General features: G+C 46.2%; 1 protein-coding gene across 2 annotated transcripts in view; it reads left to right on the top strand.

Annotated features, from left to right (window-relative positions):
* AMD1 (adenosylmethionine decarboxylase 1) overlaps positions 1-16,192 on the top strand; it is a 123,809-nt gene that overhangs the window by 84,869 nt on the left and 22,748 nt on the right. For both annotated transcript variants that reach the window (XM_033936526.1, XM_033936527.1), the window contains exon 8: positions 12,491-12,646. In XM_033936526.1, coding sequence (XP_033792417.1) covers positions 12,491-12,646 — 156 coding nt within the window. The remainder of the gene's footprint in view (positions 1-12,490; positions 12,647-16,192) is intronic.

Raw genomic sequence — 16,192 nt, 5'->3', positions numbered from 1 at the left:
GCGCGGTGTGGCAGTCGTGAACTTTTTGAAATTCTTCAAGCAAGATTGCTTGTGAAGCTGTCAGCATCGGGGCTCCGTGAATGACGTCGCCCATATGCGAGAATATCTGCCTGCTGTTCTTGGATAACACCTGTTACGGTAAGTAACTGTGCTATATTGCTACTCCTTGGGTTTTGGCCAGGTACCTAGTGACCTGGATTGGCCACCGTGAGAACGGGCTACTGGGCTTGATGAACCATTGGTCTGACCCAATAAGGCTATTATCCCAGGACAAGCAGGCAGCTATTCTTGACTGATGGGTGACGGCACCGATGGAGCCCCGGTACGGACAATTTTAGAGTGATTGCACTCTAAGAACTTAGAAAGTTCTGGTAGGCCGCACCGCGCACGCGCGAGTGCCTTCCCGCCCGACAGAGGCGCGCGGTCCCCAGTTTCTTAGTTTCCGCGGAGCTAAGAAGACGCGTCTCTCTCAACGGCTGTTGTGAGAGGATTTTTTGTGAACTTCCCGCTCGCGTAAACTTTTTGAGGAATCTTATTTCCTTTCCTTTTTTCTTTATTTTCTTTCTTAAAAAAAAAAAAAAAAAACATTTTGTTTTTTTGCCTGTTTTTCGGCCTTTTTACATTCATGCCCCCCCAACCCGGCTTCAAAAAGTGCCAGCGGTGTGCACGACCAATTTCACTAACTGATCCTCATAATTGGTGTCTCCAGTGTCTTGGTCCCGACCATCGAGCGTCAACCTGCACCCGCTGTGCAACTTTAAAAAAGAGAACTCTTAAAAATCGAGAGATTCAACAAAAATTATTGTTTGGTGCCGAGATGTCTGATTCTACACCGGCACCGACATCGGCACCGGCGCAGTCGGCACCCACATCATCGACACCACGCGATACCGCGGCGGTGTCGACTCCAGGTAAGCCGGCTAAGAAGCCTTCCCCGTTGGAGCGTCCTCCGGTCTCGATGGCAGCGAGTCCAATTCTGCCGACCTCGAGGCGCCCACGGAAGCGCTCCGCTCCAATAGAGGTGAGCCCCTCGACATCGGGGTCCTCATCCTCGGAGCGTAGAGCGGCACCGCAGGTACCATTAAAGAAAAAGACGGTACCGGTGCCTTCCCTTGAGGAGCGTATAGCTGCTGTTCTGAAGGCACAACTTAAAGAACAGCTACAGCACCTCCTACCTCCAGCCCTGGCATCGAATTTACCGGTACCAGTCCGGTCTGAGCCACCGGTACCGATAGTGGACCGTCCTATTTTATCGACGTCCACTCTATCGGTACCGGTACAGTCGGTTTCCTCGGTCTCCATGCCGATTCTGGCGCCGGAGCCGAGAGCTCACCATCAAGCTGTACAGACTTCGGCTCCGGTGCGTACTGTATCATCTCCCGGTACCGAATCAGGCAGGTCGGGGAAGTCTCTTCACAAGTCCCGGCATTTAGAGCCTTCCACTCCAGAGTCTCGAGACCGGAGTTCTCAGGTTCGAGACCCTGACTTATGGGGTGACTCGGAGGATCCTCTTCTTTCGGAGGGAGAATGCTCTTCTGGTGATGAGGACCCGTCTGTTTTAGGAGCCTCCTCTAAACCAGAAGTGTCTTCCTTTTCTTCATTTTTGAAGGAAATGTGTGATTCTCTCTCCATTCCTTTGGAGGCTGAGTCAAAGAAATCCAAGGCTTTCCTTGATGCCTTGGACTTTGACCAGCCTCCAAAGGAATACCTTAAACTACCTCTCCATGATATATTGAGAGAGACGTTTTATAAGAATCTGGAATCTCCTTTAACTATCCCTGGAGCTCCTAGAAAGTTGGATTCCTTGTATAAAGTCATTCCTATTCCTGGGTTTGACAAGCCCCAATTACCTCATGAGTCCCTTTTAGTTGAGTCCACTTTAAAAAAGTCCAAAGGGGCTAGTGTATATGCCTCAGTCCCTCCTGGCAGAGAGGGCAAATCTATGGACAAGTTTGGTAAAAGGCTATACCAAAATGCTATGTTAGCAAATCGATCAGGAAATTATGCATTCCATTTCTCTTTTTATCTTAAGCACCTAATACAAAATCTCACTGCTTTTGAGAAATATCTTCCTGATAGGAAAAAGTCTGCTTTTCACCACACTTGTTCATCTCTTTTACAGCTTCGAAAATTCATGGTAAGATCTATCTATGATACTTTCGAGCTGACCTCCAGAGCCACTGCCATGTCAGTGGCCATGCGAAGGCTAGCCTGGCTTCGTGTTTCAGAACTGGACGTTAATCACCAGGATAGGCTAGCCAATACACCTTGCTTAGGGGATGAGCTGTTTGGAGATTCCATGGACTCCACTACCCAGAAATTATCGGCTCATGAGACCAGATGGGACACGCTTCTTAAACCTAAGAAGCCTCCACCAACCAGGCCCTTTCGTCCACAATCAACCTACCAACGTAGATTTGTGGCTCGTCCTCTGCCTCAAACTGCACAACAACCTAGGCGTCAGAGGCAACAGCGTCCAGCTGCTAGACAACCTCAGCAGCAACAGCAGGTAAAACCTACTCCTGCACAAAAGTCTACCCAACCCTTTTGACTTGGTTCTCCAGAACATAGCCAGTCTTCTCCCTCCTACTCAACTTCCACAGCCTATAGGAGGACGCCTTTCTTATTTCATAAGCCATTGGGAACTTATCACGTCAGATCAGTGGGTTCTGAACATCATCCACCACGGCTACTCTCTCAACTTTCAGACTCTACCTCCTCCAAGTCAACCAAAAGAGTCTGCTTCGCACACTCAGTCTTTCCTTCTTCTCCAGGAGGTTCAATCCCTTCTCCTTTTGAACGCCATAGAGGAAGTTCCTCTAGATCAAAAGGGACAGGGATTCTACTCCCGTTACTTTTTAGTCCCCAAAAAAACAGGAGATCTCAGACCCATTCTAGATCTCCGCGATCTCAACAAATGTTTGGTCAAAGAAAAGTTCAAAATGCTCTCTCTAGCCACTCTTTATCCTCTTCTAAATCAAGGCGACTGGCTATGTTCTCTCGATCTCAAAGAAGCATACACGCATATACCGGTCAATCTGGCCTCCAGACAATACCTACGCTTCATGATCAATCGTTGTCATTACCCTTCGGTCTTGCCTCCTCTCCGAGAGTATTCACCAAATGTCTGATTGTGGTGGCTGCCTTCCTGCGATCTCACCACCTTCAGGTCTTTCCTTACCTGGACGATTGGTTGATAAAGGCCAATTCATCTCAGACTGTTCTCCTGGCCACCAACCAAACCATCAGGTTTCTTCAACTTCTGGGGTTCGAGATCAATCTACCCAAATCTCATCTCATCCCCACTCAGAGACTTCAATTCATAGGAGCTGTCTTGGACACAATCCTCATGAGAGCGTTCTTGCCGTCCAATCATCTTCAAACGCTTCACTCTCTATGTCAGCAGGTGCTTCCACAGCGTTCCATCACAGCAAAGCAAATGATGATTCTCTTGGGTCACATGGCCTCCACAGTTCATGTCACGCCTCTTGCACGTCTTCACCTGCGCACTCCTCAATGGACACTAGCTACCCAGTGGTCCCAAGCGACGGATCCTTGCTCACGTCACATATCTGTGACATCATCTCTTCGTCAGTCTCTACAATGGTGGTTGGTATCCTCAAATCTGTCCAGAGGTCTTCTGTTCCATCAACCTCCTCATCAACTAGTCATCACCACCGATGCCTCCCCTTATGCATGGGGAGCTCATTTGAACGAGTTCCAAACTCAAGGTCTTTGGACTGCCCAGGAAAAGAAGCGTCACATCAATTTCCTGGAACTCAGAGCGATGTTTTATGCCCTCAAGGCCTTCCATCATCTTCTTTTTCCTCAAGTTGTCCTGTTGTGCACAGACAATCAAGTTGCGATGTACTACATCAACAAACAAGGTGGGACGGGCTCCCGCCTCTTATGCCAGGAAGCCCAAAAGATCTGGACTTGGGCCATAACTCACCATCTATTCCTGAAAGCTATTTACATTCAGGGAGAGGAGAATTCCTTAGCGGACAAGCTCAGCAGAGTTCTCCAACCTCACGAATGGACAATCGATCCTGTAACTCTACAATCCATCTTCGCTCAATGGGGCACCCCTCAGATAGACCTCTTTGCAGCTCCTCACAATCATCAGCTGCCCCTATTCTGCTCCAGACTCTACTCACCTCACCGTCTGGCAGCGGATGCTTTTCTCCTCGATTGGTCCAATCTGTTCCTGTACGCTTTCCCTCCTCTGCCTCTCATGTTGAGAACCTTATTCAAGCTCAAGAGGGATCAAGCAACCATGATTCTGATTGCTCCGAGGTGGCCCAGGCAACATTGGTTCTCCCTTCTACTTCAACTCAGTTCCAGGGAACCTTTTCTTCTGCCTCTGTATCCTTCTCTGCTTACTCAGCATCAGGAAACTCTTCTACACCCCAACCTACAGTCTCTGCACCTGACAGCTTGGTATCTCTCGGGCTGACTTCTCATGATACACTCTTGTCTCAGCCTGTTCGTTCAATTCTGGATGCCTCCAGGAAACCGGCCACTCTTCAATGTTACCATCAGAAGTGGACACGGTTTTCTTCATGGTGTCTTCTTCATCACTATGATCCCACTTCCCTTGCAGTGGAGACATTGTTGGATTATCTCCTTTCTTTATCAGACTCTGGCCTCAAGTCCACTTCAATCAGAGTCCATCTTAGTGCTATAGCAGCTTTTCATGAGCCAATCCATGGAAAACTCCTCTCAGCTCATCCCTTAGTGTCCAGATTCACGCGGGGTCTTTTTAATGTGAAACCACCTCTTAAAGCCCCTCCTGTTATCTGGGATCTTAATGTAGTTCTTTCCGCTTTAATGAAGCCTCCATTTGAACCCTTGGCTACTGCTTCTTTCAAGTTTCTCACTTGGAAGGTGCTTTTTCTTATTGCTCTTACCTCTGCCAGGAGGGTCAGTGAGCTCCATGCACTAGTGTCGGATCCACCTTTTACGGTCTTTCATCATGACAAGGTGGTTCTGCGTACTCATCCAAAGTTTCTCCCGAAGGTTGTCTCTGAATTCCATCTCAACCAATCCATTGTTCTGCCTGTCTTTTTTCCAAAACCTCACTCTCATTCTGGTGAACAGGCTTTACATACTTTGGACTGTAAGAGGGCTCTGGCTTACTATTTAGACCGTACTAAGCCTCACAGATCGTTCCCTCAACTCTTTCTGTCCTTTGATCCAAATAAATTGGGACGTCCTGTTTCTAAACGTACGTTGTCTAATTGGCTGGCAGCGTGCATTTCATTCTGTTATGCTCAGACCGGACTGACACTGGAAGGTTCTGTCACAGCCCATAAAGTCCGAGCTATGGCAGCATCTGTAGCTTTCCTCCGGTCCACGCCCATTGAGGAAATCTGCAAAGCTGCCACTTGGTCCTCAGTTCATACTTTTACATCTCATTATTGTCTGGACACATTTTCCAGACGGGATGGACACTTCGGCCAATCTGTTTTGCAAAATTTGTTTTCCTAATGGCCAACCTTCCCTCCATCCCTCTTTTTGTTAGCTTGGAGGTCACCCATCAGTCAAGAATAGCTGCCTGCTTGTCCTGGGATAAAGCACAGTTACTTACCGTAACAGGTGTTATCCAGGGACAGCAGGCAGATATTCTTGCGTCCCTCCCTCCTCCCCGGGTTGGCTTCTTAGCTGGCTTATCATAACTGGGGACCGCGCGCCTCTGTCGGGCGGGAAGGCACTCGCGCGTGCGCGGTGCGGCCTACCAGAACTTTCTAAGTTCTTAGAGTGCAATCACTCTAAAATTGTCCGTACCGGGGCTCCGTCGGTGCCGTCACCCATCAGTCAAGAATATCTGCCTGCTGTCCCTGGATAACACCTGTTACGGTAAGTAACTGTGCTTTATGTTCTTATGAAGCCACCACTACATGCTGGCTTAAGCCTCCAGTGTCCAAGATAGACCTGTCTGTAATGCATCAGTATGTGGAGACTAGCATAGAGAGGACATGTGAGCTCTTGCCCAAGGCACCACAACTATTATGGCAGCCATGGATCCCAGAACTTGAAGACAAGGAATCTGAGAGCACAACTTCCATCTGTGGGCCTGTGGAAGATACTCTGCCAGCAGCCATGTCAAACAAGCCTCCCAGGTACTCCAGGGATTGATTTGATAAATTACCATCCAACCCAGATCCTCCATGACTCAGATCACCTGATTCACTGTGTCGTCCCTCGGAGAACAAGAGGGCTCTTACCAGCCAGTTGACCAGAGAGGTATGCATTTGCAGACTCCTCATGTGCAAGTAAGCACCAACACAACCATTACTCAGATGAAGGGCAAAGAGTTGTTGCCAGGCCAAAGACAGAGCTGAAAATTGATGATTTTCTAGGACCTGAAATCTGAGAAACTTCCTGTGCTCTGGGAAAATAGGAATAAGCAAGTAAGCCTCAGTCAGATCCAGAGAGTCTAAGAAGTCTTCCAGGGTCACCACTGCTATGATAAGAGTGAGCTGCCTCCTTGAGTAAGGTCCATGATGGATCTCCAATCAGAGCCTTTCTTTGGCACAAATAAAGATATGGCGTATCTGCCTGAAACCCACGTGTTTGGGTAGTACCAGCACAATGGCCTGAATATCAAGCAACCTTCTCAACAGTGGCCAGAACTATGGCTGCCTTCTCTGGGTGCCCTACTGGAGTCCACAAACCAATCTGCCAGAGATCAAGCAAATACCAGCTTGTAACCAAACTGAATGATGTGCAGAACCCACCAGTTGGATGAAATCTGAACCCAGGCCTGCAGAAATGCAGAGAAGTCTGCCTCCAATATGTAAAGGGGGATCGCCCAGCCTTGTGCCATTGCGACAACTTGGTTGAAAGAGAAGCTTGGGAAGCGGAAGACTGGTTACGTCCAAGAACCTCTGCCTGTATCCCTGGTAGAATCTGACTTGGAACTGGAATACTGGCAAGAGAGCCTGAAGCCATGAAAATTAGAGCACCCTGAGCCTCTAAATATTCTTTGTTTTACTATCAGATAGGGTCTTGGGGCAATAGTCCACCATATGAGATCAGCCAGGTCTTTAGCAAATAAGAATTGCCCCTTAAAAGGTAGTCTGGCAAGTGTAGCTTTAGAGGTGGAATCACCAGCCTATTGTCTAATCCAGAACATTCTACAAGCAGAAATGGAATAAGCTGATGCTTTACCCAGGACATGAAGAATGTCATAAAAGGCGTCGGCCACAAAGTTCATGCCTGATAACAGAAGCTTGGGAGAGGGTGGGGGGCTTGACATCTTCATTCTGCAAAGTTCGCAGTCTGGAAAGACAAGTGTGCCTGACAAAGGACACCGCTGAGGCAGCTTTGACTCACAAAGCTACTACCTCCAAAAAGTCTTCTGAGAACTACAACCACACCTGCATGTCCTTGAGCACCACACCGCCTTCGCCCAGAAGGGAGGTGTGCCTAGTGACCTGAGCTGCTAATGAATCCACGCTAGGCTGACTAAAGAGTTGCTGACACCCCAGTGCCATAAGATAGGACATGGCTCTCATTACCTTAAGAGTTTCCTCCAGAGAGCCCACTGCTCTGAAATCAGGATGTCAAAAGAAGTATATCAGGGAAAGGCAGAGAACTGAGCACTCACCACACATGAGGAAGAAGCAGCAGAATGAACTATCTGAGTGATTAAAAGTAACGAATGTAGAGACTGTGGTTCGTCCAGTAAGGGATAACGTCATTGTTTGTGTTCCCTCCAGTATGAGGATGTCTTTACAAGAAATTTTTGCATCGAATAATTGCATATCAGGCTACTAGTTGGGATTTGGAACTGTGAATTTTGTTTTCTTCTTCGATTTCATATATGCATTTCTGAAAACTATTAGACATCTCTTTTTTGTAAAATTCTTAGAAAAGTAAGGAAGATATTTCTTTTGTATTTCACTGTGATGTACAGTCTGATGTAAACTGCATTGATCTGGAAGATATTGTGGTCTAGAAATGCATTATAATGTAATGTAACATAGTAAATGACTGCAGATAGACCCGAATGGTCCATCCAGTCTGCCCAACCTTATTCTTTCTTTAAATTATTGGTTTAATTTGACAATTTATCCTTTTATTTCTGAGCCACAACCCAAAGCTCTACCCGGTACTGTTCTTAGGTTCCATCTACTGAACTCTCCATCAAAGCTCACTCCAGCCCATCTAAATCATCGAAGCCAATCCCTGCCCATCCTCAACCAAATGGCTATATACAGAGACAAACCATGCAAGTCTTAGTTCTTCAATATATACCATTATTTTCTGATTCAAGATCCTCTTGTGTTCATCCCATGCTTTTTTGAACTCAGTTTTCCTCTCCACCACCTCCCTCGAAAGCGCATTCCAGGCATCAACCACCCTCTCTGTAAAGAAAAAATTTCCTTACATTACTCTTGAGTCTACCATCCTTCAATCTCAAATTGTCCTGGTTTTACCATTTTCCTTTCTTTGGAAAAGATTTTCTTCTATGTTAACTTTCAAATATTTGAACATCTGAATCATATAATCCCTTATCCCTCCTTTCCTCTAGGCAGGGGTAGGAAATTCTGGTCCTCGAACCACAGGCAGGTCAGGTTTTCAGGATATCCACAATGAATATATATGAAATGGATTTGCATGCACTGCCTCTTTGAGATGCAAATGTATCTCATGCATATTTATTGTGGATATCCTGAAAACCTGGCCTGTCTGTGGCTCTCCAGGACCAGACTTGCCTAGCCCTGCTCTAGGTTATACATATTCAGGGCTTCCAGTCTCTCCTTTTATGTCTTTGGTGCAAACTTTCTACCATTTTCGTTGCCCTCCTCTGGACCACTTTAAGTCTTATGTCCTTTGCTCGATACGGTCTCCAAAACTGAACACAATACTCCAAGTGGGGCCTCACCAACAACTCATATAGGGGCATCAACTCCTCCTTTCTTCTACTGGCTACACCTCTCTTTACAGTCCAGCATCCTGGCAACACCACTGCCTTGTCACACTGGGGTTTTTTTTGCCTTAAGATCTTCAGATACTATCACACCAAGGTTCCTCTCCACCTCCATGCATGTCAACCTCCCAGCACATAAGGCTCCTTCCGATTTACTAATCCCCAAACGCATTACTCTGCATTTCTTTGCATTGAATTTGTTGCTAGATATTAGACCATTCCTCTAACTGTTGTAGATCCTTTATCGTGTTTTCCACTCTGTGATGTTTACTCTATTACAAATCTTAGTGGTATCCGAAAAAGGCAAACTTTCCTTCTAACCCTTCATCAATGTCACTCAAACATATCGAACAGGTTCGTATCCGTCAGTGTAGCAAATGGAAACAAGCGCCAAACCTTGATCATCCTCGGCTCTAAAGTCAAAGCTGGATCCACAGAGCTGGCATTTCTGGGTTCCCAGCCATGGGAAGACTATCCCTCAAAAAGAAGGGATCTGTAAACTGGTCTTCAGTTTGTCTAGAGGAAAGGGCTAGTGCTGCTTCTGATTAATGTATGTATAATTTTGTGCACCTGGTATAAGCATTGAAAATTTAAAAACCCCACTGGAATAAGTTTCCAATTTGCTGGAGGACGCCACCCGACTGCTGTGTTAGGTGGAACAGAATCTTTTCTGCCTATTGGCAATTTCTAATCTAATCTAATCTAAACCTTAACTGCAAGTGGATTTCCTGAACAGAAATTCCCTAGACCCAAGGGAGAGACAGCTGTCCAACAGAAAATGCTGACAGCTACAGTGTAAGGCTGCGCTGACGAGGTATTTCAGTAAATTGTGATAAGCTGGGAGCTCCCGTTTTTGGACTTTACGGCCACTGCCAGGAACATAAAGGTTGTCTGGTTCTACAGCCATTGCAAGGCTTATGTGCTTAGGGTCTCAACTCATTGCTGTTACTGGAGCTACTCAACCAGCTTCTGTATGATTTTCTTCTATGGCAGATGGCGCTTGTCCTCCAGAGGGTCACCCTTCATCCAGAGTCAGTCTTGTGGTTCTAGACTGGTTGAGATGGCCATATAGGTGGATCTGATCCGTCTTATGGGAGGCAGCCTGCTACGATTTTCCCAATGGTGGGACTTGCAGCAGGGCCTGATAATCTGTCTCCCTTGTCTTGCCATTGAAAGAGCATGTTTAAGATATAAGGAGTTTTCAGTGTGTCATCTCTACCCTCTTGCAGGCTGGGAAGCAGTCAACGCCTGCAGCATATGCCAGTTTGGAAGACCTTTGAGGGATAGTGTTAAAGTGTGTGAGGATTTCCTTCTTCCTCAATGTCTGATTCTATCCTGTCTTTCATATGGGCTTGGAGAAAGGGATGGCCCTAAGCCCCCTAAAGGTCCAGGTGTTGGTGTTGTCATGTTTCAGGGGACATATTCAGTATTCATCTTAGGCAGCTCATTGGATGTGGTAAGGTTCTTGAAAGGTGCATGCTGCTTATGGCCCCCCATTCTGGCCCATTTCTCCTGAGTAGAACCTCAAACTTAGTCTTGCATGTGTTTGTAGGCGCTCCATTGAGCCTCTTGAAGTGGCTACAGTTAAGGACCTTATCTTGAAGATGGTATTTTTGGTAGTTATTGCCTCAGCACACCATAGTTCTGTCTTTCAGAGAGCCCTTTTTATACTTTATGAATGCAGTCATTTCCTTGAGGTCTGTTTGGGCAAGTCACTTAATCCTCCATTGCTTTATGTATGTGTGTAATATCATTCACACACACACACCCCTACACATACCTACAAAAAGGCAGTATGCAAGTCCCAGTCCCTTTTCTGCTGAAAGTTTTTGCATTCCACATAAACCAGTTGGTTGAGCTCTTTGTTCCATAGAGAGGACTGTAGGGATCATTTTCAGGCCTTTGGATGCGAGAGAGGTCCTTCTCCGATACTTGGGTGTCGCCAATGAGTTTCTTGGGTCAGACAGATTTTGTCCTTCAGTTCTGAGGAAGGATTTTGTGGCATCTAAGCCCACAATTGCTCAATGATTTTGTCAGCTTATCTGGTGATGGGCAAACTGCTCAGTTGGCGTCTCCAACCAACATTTATGTGTTTCTGAACAACTTTGCTAAGCATTGTTTGGCTGCTTGCTCAGCCACTGTTTTCAGGAGTGCTGTGTTGCAGACAGTGGCATCAGTATCCCACCCTCAGTAAGGGATTTTTTTGGCAATTCCACAGATTCTGGAATAGCTTGAAGCAGCTTTATGGAAGGAGAAATTCTTACCTGATTTTCTTTCCATTAGTGTTTCACACTATTCCAGAAGCCCATCCAGGAATCCTGCTCTTTTCTCCTGTGAGGGCTCCTGTTTCCTGTACTCGGGTTTTCCTCAGAATCAGGGCGCTCTGCACACACTAGGAGGAGTTGTATAAAGTTGATCCTTTTATATTTGGGTTTAAGGTTGATTTCATGCTTCCTTCTACTTGGTCAACTGAATACTAAAGAGTTGAGGGTCCACACAACTCCACACGGTCAAACAGAAATGTAACATATATACATACCCAAAGATTATAGGCTGCAAATACAAATCCTTTTTGGACAGGTCCTTCATGTTCCAAGCAAGTAAAGAGCAGTCCTGGCTGGGTAATTACATCAATAGAGCCAGGCTGACCTACGGTGCTTTCTGGAGAGCAATTAAAACCATACTGTTTGACAAATTCATCTCCTAAATGGTTCATAGACAACGCGGAAGACAAAGGCGCGCACCGACAACTGAGCGCAAGACGGAGGCACGCGCCGAAGAAAATTACTGTTTTTAGGGGCTCCGACGGGGGGTTTTGTTGGAGAGCACCCCCAGTTTACTTAACACAAATCGCGCTGGTGATCGGGGCAAGAGGGAGCTCAAGCCTGGGATCCCTCCTGCCCGTAATGTAGTGCGGGGTGGGGGTAGGGGGTCGCTGTGGCCAGGAGGGTTTGGGCTCCCTCCTGGCCCGAACAACTAGCTGGGGGGGGGGGGGTCGCCAGAGCCAGGAGGGCTTGGGCTCCCTCCTGGCCCGATATTGTCGGGGAGTTGGCTGGGGCAAGAGGGCTTGAGCTCCCTCTTGCCCCGATCGTGTCGGGGAGTCGGCGGGGCAAGAGGGCTTGACGTCAGAGAAAGGGCGGGACCGCCGGAAGAAGCAGCGCAGGTGCAGGGCTCACAGAAGGGCCAGGACCGCCAAGAGGAAGCAGCAGGACACCGGTAGGAGCTTCTACATGATGGGGGGGTCGGGAGGCTGTGGGAGTGCGAGTGGTCCTTCAGGGTGGGGGTGCGGGTGGGAGTGCGTGCGAGCGGTCCTTCGAGGTGGGGGTGTGAGCGGTCCTGCGGGGGTGAATCGGATGTCGGGGGGGGGGGGGGGAGAAGAACTATGTAAAAAAAAAATTTGTAAAACGCGTATAACGCGCGCGTTATATGCATGAACATACGGTAAATAGGGTAGGAAGTCTAAAATTCCCAATTTGAGATATGGTGATACAGCTAGTTATCCAGGTCTTCGCTCACTGTTTGTCTAATGAAACATGTTTGGTCTCTTCACAGGGAACTTACTGGACTATTCACATCACTCCAGAACCAGAGTTTTCATATGTTAGTTTTGAAACTAATATATCTCAAACATCCTATGATGACCTCATCAAGAAAGTAGTGGATGTTTTCAAGCCAAGAAAATTTGTGACCACCCTTTTTGTTAACCAGGTAACTTTTATCCTTTATTGAACCTTTAATTTTTGGGAAATGGGAAGAATCACTCTAATATACATATACTCTCCTACAAAAAATGCTTACAATGGTAGTAATAAGGGTGAATGCTAGTATTGAAATTATCATGTGTTAGGAGGAAAAGCCTTGGAGGAATCCCAGCTTATAATAATCTTAGTTTATAGTTCCAATCATTAGCAATAGTAATAAATGTGGCAATAGTAATAAACTGGTTTCTCAGTGCACTTCATCAACAAAAGTAGACGGTGACCATCATTTCATAAATAATCTATTGCATCACCTACTCAGCATTACTGCAGTTTGAGCATTGAGAAGCTAGTTGTTGTTGCCATAGTTTTGGGGTTTTTTTGGGGGGAAGGGATTGTAACCATAAACTGGGGGGGTTGCATCCATGCACGTTTTTTATAGGAGAAGATATGTATATCCTTGAAACATTTTCAGTGTGTTCTAATGATGTATCTATTTTTTGTATTTATATACCAATTATAACTTAAGTGGTTTACATTCAGGTACTCAAGTATGCAACAGAGTATATGCAATATATCTGTATAGCACTTGATAGATGAACTAAGAACTTCCAGGACAAATAGCTACTTGAATGAAAAGTGAAAAATCATTTGAATACAGCTTCCCATTGAGATTTTTCTCTGAGCACAAGCAAGGCTGCAAGCAAGAAGCCACTTACCACAAATGCATTTAATTGTATTGTACATCACCTAGAATGTTAATAGACGATTAATAAAATTTTGAATAAAACCTGTGGGAGGAACACCACCTCTAGGCGCTCAGAAGCGCATGTGGCAGGAGTCGACATTGTTCAGGCCGACATCCTAAGCAGATAGCCCTTGGATCAGGGCAAATGGGCGCTGGCCCTGGTGGTGTTCCGAGCCATTGTGTAGCACTGGGGTTGGCCCCGCTTCAACTTTATGGCCACGGCAAAGAAGAAAGCAAATTGATTCTTAAGTCGGACTGAGTTCAGAAGTGAGGATCCTCAATGGTGCAGCTGTGGCCTCGGGGAATCCTATATGTTTTGTGTTTCTATTTATAACCTGCTTTTCCCAAAGCGGCTCACAATGTAAATATACATAATAAAAATACATGTAAAAATGCGTACAAAATAAGTGACCAATGCTTACACCAAAGCAAATGTCTTTCCTTCCTGGACCATGAGAGCTCAAGTTATTTGGCAGATCTTGGACCCTCTGGGCTGTCATTCTGGTGGCTCCAGACTGGCCGCACAGGCCGTGGTACGCAGATCTGATGCACCTTTGCTAGGGTCAAAGCCTTCGGTTGAGCACACATCTTGACCTACTTACGCAGGGTCTGGTCTGCATGGAGAACCAAGGTCACTTTGCTCTTATGGTATGTTGAGCTTACAGCTTTAGACTACAAGGGCTGTTCTGATGTGGTCTTGGCACTCTTCTCATGTCTGAGAGGTCGACTTACTATATTTGCTCACATTACGGTGTTGATGCGTTCAGGAACAAGCAAAGCCGTATTCCTCTCTAATTTCGGTGGTGCTTGCTTTTCTCCTGGCTGGTCTTGATCAAAGCCTCACTGTGGTGCCCTTCGGGTCCACATGGCTGGGCACTCTTGTTTTTGAGCCCAGTGTCGTCATTCATCTTTGGCGTCTCACCCTGACGTAGCCAGATTTCTGAAAGGGGCTCTTTGCATTAGACCATCGATTTTTAAATTGCCATTCCCTTCATGGGACCGCAACCTGGTGCTGTCTAGCCTACCCAAGATTCTCTTTGAGCCTCTTCAGGATGCTTCCCTCCTGGACTTGATTCTCAAGACAGTCTTTCTGATCGCTGTTATGTCAGCGAGACGTGTCTTCTGAACTTCAGGTTCGCTCTTGCAGTGAACCATTCCTCCTGATCTCAGAGATGAGGGATTTCCTTGCACACGGTTCCTTCTTTCCTGCAGAAGATGATTGTGGCTATCCATGTTAATCAGGAAGTGTGTATTTTTTTTTTTTCTGCCTGGTGGTTGAAAGACACAATCGTGTTTGGAGGAAACTAGATGCCACAAATGAGTTTCTGTCTCTTTGACCATTTGTTTGTGCTGACTCATTCTGTTGAGCAGGGTGCTCCTGCTTCTAAGGCCACAATTTCTAGATTTAATTGAATTTAAATTGTTCTTTTTCTTGAGGCCCTTTTGTCAGCCTACATTCTTTCTGGGAAACAGTCTCCTACTTCCTTCAAGCTGCATTCTTATAGGTGTGGCTTCTTCATGGGCCGAAGCTAGAGCGATCTCCCTTGAGATTTGCAGGATAGCAATGTGGTCCACACGTTTGCCAAGTTTTTAGAGTGGATGTGGTGGTGAGACAGGACTCTTGTCTTTGGTGCCTCAGTATTGAGGGTCGGTACAGTAAGCCCACCCTAGCTTTCTGGGGATTACTTTTATACGTCTCGCTTGTCTAGAATGTCTCGCCCATTGCACTGGAAAAAGATTACTTACCCTGGTAAGCTCTTTTCCAATAGATAGGTGAGACATTCTAGACTCCCACTCTCACTCCTGCGTCTGACTATTTACTGTCTATTTATGCTTCTCTAAGTTGTATCTTGGATGCCAGTCAGTCCTTGGGGGCTGGGAAGAATAGTGTATATATGTTCCTCTTTCCTGCGAGAGTAGCTTCTGAGCTCCCTTGAGGTTTTTGCTGACTGTTTGCTGATATTTGCATGTTACTATGATCAGAACAGTTATTTGTGACTTTGATCGTTATGGGGGTGTCTACTTCACGTTGGTTTGGTGGCTCTTGGGCGCTTGGGTACTAACTGTAAGTGGAACTAAGGAGCTTAGTGAAGTACAGAAGAGGCACAGAGAAAAATCCAAACTGGATTCCTTCTGCAGATGACACGTGCAGATGACACAACCCACTTGTCTAGAATATCCTCTCTACTGGAATACAGCTTACCAGGGTATAAAATACGTAATCTTTTTTCACTGCAATAGGAATGGTATGCTGAACCTTAGGTTACTCTGTCCATTCTCACAAGCATACTGCAGAAAGATGTCAAATCACAGCTTCTGAACCCTCCTTCCCCCAGCAGTCTGCTTTCCTCCTCCGGTGTTTCTGCAGGTGAACATGAAAGGTGTCTTATCTGCTTGGTTTATTTTTCTTTTACAATAGTTTTTCAGTTTATTATTCTAGTCAGTCTTGTGAAATCAGAGATCCCTTTCAATAAGAGTCTACACTGCCTGCATGAACAGAGCTGGAGCGCAGGCTGTTTAGGCGCTAATAGTGTTCTTTCAGGGCACTCTTATCGTGAGAGGTCTGTGTGGGAGGGGGGGTTTGAGGTTCGATTCATAGAGGTATGACCAGAAGCCAAAGGCTCCAGTGAAGTTACTAGAAGCATAGGGCCTCTCCTAGAACAGCTACACCTGAGAGGAGCTGAAGCAGGTAGCATTTTCCCAGCACATAGTCTGAGTAAGGTGGGAAAAATTGTGTGTGGGGAGGTTTTCTTCAAAAGCTATCTTTATTGCTACACCTAGGGCCTTGGTTCCCCTTCCCTAAAATCC

This window comes from Geotrypetes seraphini, chromosome 3, assembly GCF_902459505.1.
Source record: "Geotrypetes seraphini chromosome 3, aGeoSer1.1, whole genome shotgun sequence".
Lineage (NCBI taxonomy): Eukaryota > Metazoa > Chordata > Amphibia > Gymnophiona > Dermophiidae > Geotrypetes > Geotrypetes seraphini.
This window is presented reverse-complemented; position numbering and strand designations above follow the sequence as displayed.